The sequence below is a fragment of the Hypanus sabinus genome, chromosome 2 (assembly GCF_030144855.1).
Source record: "Hypanus sabinus isolate sHypSab1 chromosome 2, sHypSab1.hap1, whole genome shotgun sequence".
NCBI classification, from domain to species: domain Eukaryota; kingdom Metazoa; phylum Chordata; class Chondrichthyes; order Myliobatiformes; family Dasyatidae; genus Hypanus; species Hypanus sabinus.
This window is the reverse complement of record NC_082707.1, coordinates 52142355-52148354: the sequence shown is the minus strand read 5'-3', so window position 1 is coordinate 52148354 and position 6000 is coordinate 52142355. Positions and strand designations below refer to the sequence as shown.

The 6000-nt window shown below is 44.5% G+C and overlaps 1 protein-coding gene across 1 annotated transcript in view; it reads left to right on the top strand.

Annotated features, from left to right (window-relative positions):
- Nucleotides 1-275: 275 nt before the first annotated feature.
- actl6a (actin-like 6A) overlaps nucleotides 276-6000 on the top strand; it is a 30111-nt gene continuing 24386 nt past the window's right edge. The window contains exon 1 of the mRNA XM_059945874.1: nucleotides 276-412. Coding sequence (XP_059801857.1) covers nucleotides 388-412 — 25 coding nt within the window. The 5' untranslated portion in view covers nucleotides 276-387. The remainder of the gene's footprint in view (nucleotides 413-6000) is intronic.

Below are 6000 nucleotides of genomic sequence, written 5' to 3'. Positions count from 1 at the left end.
TCTCTCCATTGTCGTTGTCTCTATTCATGCTCAGCTCTTGTTTAACGTATAGGTTTTTTTACTTTTTCGCGGCACTCTGAAATCTACTCATCTCCGCGTACGAGTATACTTTCCACCCACCCCCTGCGACGGCGTCCACGTGATTGGCTGGCAAAGTTTGAGCGACGCTAGTAATAGGCGGGTCGTCATTACAATCTCCATTTCTATTGGTCTTCACTCACGTCACACACGTTAGGCTTCCCTCTCATCGCTTCGGATTGGTCCTGGCTGACCACTCAGTGATCTTTGTTGCCAGGAGCGGTTTTTCAGTGTGGCTTTCTGTTTCCCGGTGTGTGATCAGTGTCCGGGGGATTCTCTGGAATCAGCGTTTCTGCGGGAGCAGCAGTGATGAGTGGCGGCGTGTATGGAGGAGGTGAGGAGCGGCAGTCGACTCGGGAAGTGTACATGGGTGTAGGCCCGGCCCAAGTTTGCGTGGTTTGCCCTGTGCTGGGAGGAAGCCTGACGGGTGTAGGCCTGACCCGGCTCTGCTCAACCCAGCCTTGCCGGCTAGAAGAATGGGAGAGTACAGGCATGGCCCGGCGATATATGAGGGCGCACTCTCGGCAACAGATTGTAGCGGGATCGATTCAAGGGCCGAATTAATCTCGCTCTCCCCTGGAACCGGCTGCTTTGAAGCCACTTGATTTGCCCATCCACCTTGGAGAAAGAAAGGAATCGATGTGTTGTAGGAAGCCAACTCAAAGCTTCTGAGGGCTGGGCTCTTTTCACCTGAACAAGGTTTACACTTGAAAATAACTTGCCATGATTTAAGACTACTAGAAGTAAATTGTATTGAATTTGAAAAATTCTACTGGAGCCCTTGTGATTCTGAATATACAAGTAATCGCAGCAGGCTGTTTACACTGGAATACACTATTACGTCTATCCAACTGGAGTCAGAATCATTTAATCTCACTGACGTTGTGGTTTGTTGTCTTGTGGCAGTAATACAGTACAAGACAAATGCTGTAAGTTACAAAATAAATAGTGCAAAAGACAAACAACGAGATAGTTTTCTTGCACTGTTCAGAATCTTACGGTGGAGGGGAAGAAGCTGTTCTTTAAAACACCTGAGTGTGTGCTCCTGTGGTGGTAATGTCTCTAATTGGAAGGGTCTTTAATGATGGAGGCTACCTTCTTGAGGTGCCTCAGTGGCAGGGAGAGTTGTGGACTGCTGACATTTCAGTTCTTTAACTTGTAGGATATTGAGATTGTTTGTTGTAGTACTTCTCCTGCCGCACAGGCAGAGATTAAGAGTCGCAGCACTACTGGTAAGGACCACAAAGGTATGATCAAGGGAGACAGGAGCACCTGCAGGACTGTTTTGAATAGGCAGATTAGACAACATTCAAGGATTCATCTTCAAGTCTAAATGAATATGCCTTAGTTATTACTGATTTCAAGACCTATGTGAATAGGTGTGTGCCTTTGAGAACATACTGGATATACCAAACCAAAAGCCAAGGAGATTTACACGGTATGCTGAGGTCTAGATTTGTGGCATTCAAAACCAGTGATTCAGAACTATTCAAAAAGTCCAAGTGTGACCTTCAGACAGCTATTTTAAGAGTGAATAAACAATTCTAATTGAACTCAGACAGAATTGGATGCATGTCAGCTCTGGTAGGATATGCAGGCAATTATTTCCTACAAGGTGAAACCAAGGGTGTGATGCTTCACACTCAGATAAGCTCAATGCTTTTTATGCATGATTTGAAAGGGAGAATAAAATTACCCCTGTGTGAACCCCTGTGATCTCTGTCCCAGAGGCCAAGGTTAGAATATCCTTCAAGAGGGTGAACCCCGGCAAGACGTCAGGCCCCAATGGTGTACCTGGTACCTGTACACTGAAAGCCAGTAACAACCAACTGTCAGGAGTGTTCAAGGATATCTTCAATTTATCACTGCTGCAGTCAGAGGTTTCCACCTACTACAAAGGCTGCCTAAGAAGAGAAGGGTGGGTTGCCTCAATGATTATCGTTCAATTGCACACACCTGCTGTGGCGAAGAGCTTTGAGAGGTTCGTCATGGCCATAGTCAACTGCTGCTTAAGCAAGGATCAGGACCCTCTGCAATTTGCCTAATGTCCCAATAGGCTTATAGCGGCTGCATTCTCACTGGTTCTTCACATGGTTATGACCACCTGGACAACAGCAATACCTGCATCTGGCTGCTCAGTACTAATCAAGTTTCAAAAACTGTGCTTCTGCACCTCCCTCTGCAACTGGATCATTGATTTCGTCATCAACAGACCACAGTCAGAGTGGATTGGAAACATCTCACTGACAATCAACAGCAGTGCATCTGAACGATGCATGCTTAGCCCACTCTGTTATGCTTTCTCTGCATGACTGTGTACACAGATCAAACACCATCTATAAATTTGCCAATGACATAACTGTTGGCAAAATCTCAAATGGTGACAAGAAGGTGTACTGGAGTGAAATTGATCAGCTGGTTGGGTAATGTTGCAATAGCAACCTTGCACTTAACATTAGTACGACTGAGGAATTGGTTATGGACTTCAGGAAGGGAAACGCGAAAACGGAACACACATCAGTCCTCATTGAGGGATCAGCAGTGAGCAGATCATCAGGTTGAGCAGATTCAAGTTCCTGGTGTCATCTTCTCTGAAGATCTATTCTGGACCAACGTTGATGCAGTTACAAACAAGGCACGTCAGTGGCTATACTTCATTTGGGGTTTGAACAGTTTTGGTATGTTACCAAAGACCAGCAAATTTCTACAGATGTACCATGGAGAGCAATCTAATTGGTTGTATCAAAGTCTGGTAAAGAGGGGCCACTGCACAGGATCAGAAAAAGCTGCAGAGTGTTGTAAACTCGGCCAGTTCTACTATGGGCAGTAGCCTCCCCAGCAATGACAGCATCTTCAGTAGGTGATATTTCAAAATGGCAGTATCCATCATTAAAGACCACATCACCCTGGTCACGTCCTCTTCTCATTGTTACCATCAGGGAAATGCCACTGGAGCATGTAGAGTAGTGGTTGCCAACCCGTCGATTGTGATAGACTGGTCGATCTTTGAGACTTTCCCAGTAGATCCCAAAAAAAAAGAAAAATAAATACACAAATACTGTTGAGAGATTGTTTCCGGGTTGCAGGGTTTTAGTTCTGTTCTTTCTGCCCAGTGCGCATGCATGTAGCTCCCCCTGCACTACACAGTGTACTTCAGTGGTCCCTAACCACTGGGCCGCAAGGAAATGATAAGAGTCAGCTGCACCTTTCCTCATTCCCTGTCACTGTTGAACTTGAACCCACGTGAAGTCATCAGTCGACTAAACGCAGTGATACCGTAGTGCCGGGGATCACTCGTTGGCCTTGGGTAACCAGTGAGAAGAGCCATTGCTCCTGGCCTGCAGCGCGGACAGATGGGCGCCGCCTCTGAACCTGTTCACCACACCGAATGTTCATGGGGAACCCGGTGCTAAAATATTCGCAGACGACCCTATTCGGGCTCAAGGTTTTGTAAGTAGCCGAGCAGCTACCTCGCTACGATCTACTGAAACAAACTTTTGTTAGCTGATAGATCCTACGGGGGGGGTGTGTGCGCGCCCTGTCGTACTTCTCGCTTGGTCACTCACTCTCTCACCGGACTGTGACCGCCGCAGCCCCAGCACGGGGACCTCCGCCCCGACCTTGTCCTCTCACCCCACCCGCGACCAGTCACACCTGGCCAAGGCATCTGGTGGCGGGCGGGAGGCTGGAGTTCAGGCCTGGAGACTGACTAATGAGGCAGTAAAGCACTCAAAACTGCTTCGGTACCTTGAGTCCAAGCATCCTGCAGTTAAAGACAAACCCACTGAGTTTTGTGAGCAGAAAAATCATGAGCAAGCGGGACAGAAGCTAAGTGCCGAGAGCCATGAAAACTAAATTGCGGAATAAACTGAACATATGGAACTGCTTCGAGTATCGTTGTATTCCAGTCGTGTTTAACAACCCCCCCCCCCCATCAGCTGATCCGCATGAATATTGTCAATATTAAACCGGTTCGCGGTGCAAAAGGTGGTGACCCCTGGTGTTCATACATTATTTCTACTAACGGGTTGCGAGGTTTTACTTCTGGTCTTTTCTGCCCCTGTGCGCACGTGTGTAACTAATTGATCTGGGGTCGATCTTGCCTTTCACTAAGGCCGATGTAGGGGATCTTGGGTTTAAAAAGGTTGGTGACCACTGCTGTAGAGACACATTCAATCTTTTAGGAACTGCTTCTCTGAGATGATAAACTGCATTGCACTGAGGCTATGAAGACTGGCCCAGCTGCTGTGCTACATTCCTGGTAATATGCTGAACTGATAGGTGAAGCTTTGAGCCAACTCCGGGCTGCTCCGGGTTCAGAGCTGAGCTCTAATTTTTGGTTTGGGATGCTGTTGTTTACTTCAATTGTTTGCGGGTGTTGCTTTGTTTTTTTTGTAATTTTACTTTCTCTTACTGGTCTTTTAGTTTTATTCTTTTCTCTTTAAATTGGGTTCTTTCAGGTCTCTTGCTTTGTGGCTATCTGTGAGCAAATCTCCAGGTTGTATAATTTATACATTCTTTGATAATGAATGTACTTGGATCTTGAATCTTCACCTCTGCCATCAACTTTCGAAATAGTCCATGAACCCATGAAAGCTACCTCACTATTTTGTTTTTTTTTTGCACTAATTTACTTTTTATGCATATTTCTTATTGTAACTTAGTTTTTATGAATTGCACTGTAGTGCTATGGTAAAACAACAAATTTCACAACGTATGCCAGTGATACCAATCTGAATCTGATTATTATTGTCTGGCAATCCTTTGGAATCTGGAGAATTGGAAAGGCTTATCCATGTCCTTTAAGGCAATATACAGGATATTACAAAATGTAGAATAATGAAGATTGCTTACAGATAGAAGCAAAATATTAAAAAAAAGAAATTTGCCAACATATATTTGTGACTGCAGATTTTGTTGATGGTACTGTCAAGTGGCCTTGCATGATATACAAGCCTGTTTGTTCAGAGGAAGAATCAGTTTCTCAAGTCTGCACTGCCATTTAAAATCATGGTTGTTCAGACTATAACGATCTTATCAACTCTACCTCTGTCCAACCTTTGGTAAAATTTGTTGCTTTGCTTTTCAAGTATCTACCTTCCACTACTTAAAAATATTCATACGTGTTGTTGAGGAAGAGAGTATGTAAGATTCACAATCCTATAAGAGAAAAATGTTCACCTCATCTGCCCTAAATGACAATCGCATGTTCTAAAGCAATGGCCTATAGTTTTAGATTCTGTTACCAGAAGCATTTTCTCCACACCATGTGATGGTTAGTGGGGGCCCAGCATTTATCAAACTAATACCCTCTCCTTACTTTTCTAAATTCGAGAGGATGCAAGTTCCGCTTGTCTGATCTTTCCTTGTAAGATAAGCAGTACTTCCTGGTATTAGCTTTCTGGGCTTGGTTGGATCACTCCAACAGATCTCTTCACAGGCTTGTCCAGGTATGAATTGAAGAACTCATTTCATAAGGTGAGAGTGACTGCCTTTGACATGAAAGTAAGTTTTAACTGGCGGAAAGGAGCTTCAATAAAACTGGCATTGAGGGGACATCACAGGAATAACTTTTTAGTGTTTTCTAGATCCTGTCATCTTTAGCTGATCCATCAATGACTGCTCATCATAAGCACAGAATTTGACATGTTCAGATGTGCCCAATTTCACTTCTAACTCCATAAACCATTAAAGTATCCATTCCTGGATTTGCTCTTTCTGACCGTTTCTAATCACAAGCCCTGAGCTTCCACCTCCCCATCCTAACCCCACATCTGTTATTCAGGTTAAGAACTAACCAGCTTCAGAGGTGGAGTTTCATTTTTTTGTAGCATTGAGCATCGTGGTAAAGACTGAGCTTTGGTATTTAGTATGTTACAGCAACTGTATTTAAATTTAATAAATTGCACCTTCTTTCTCGTT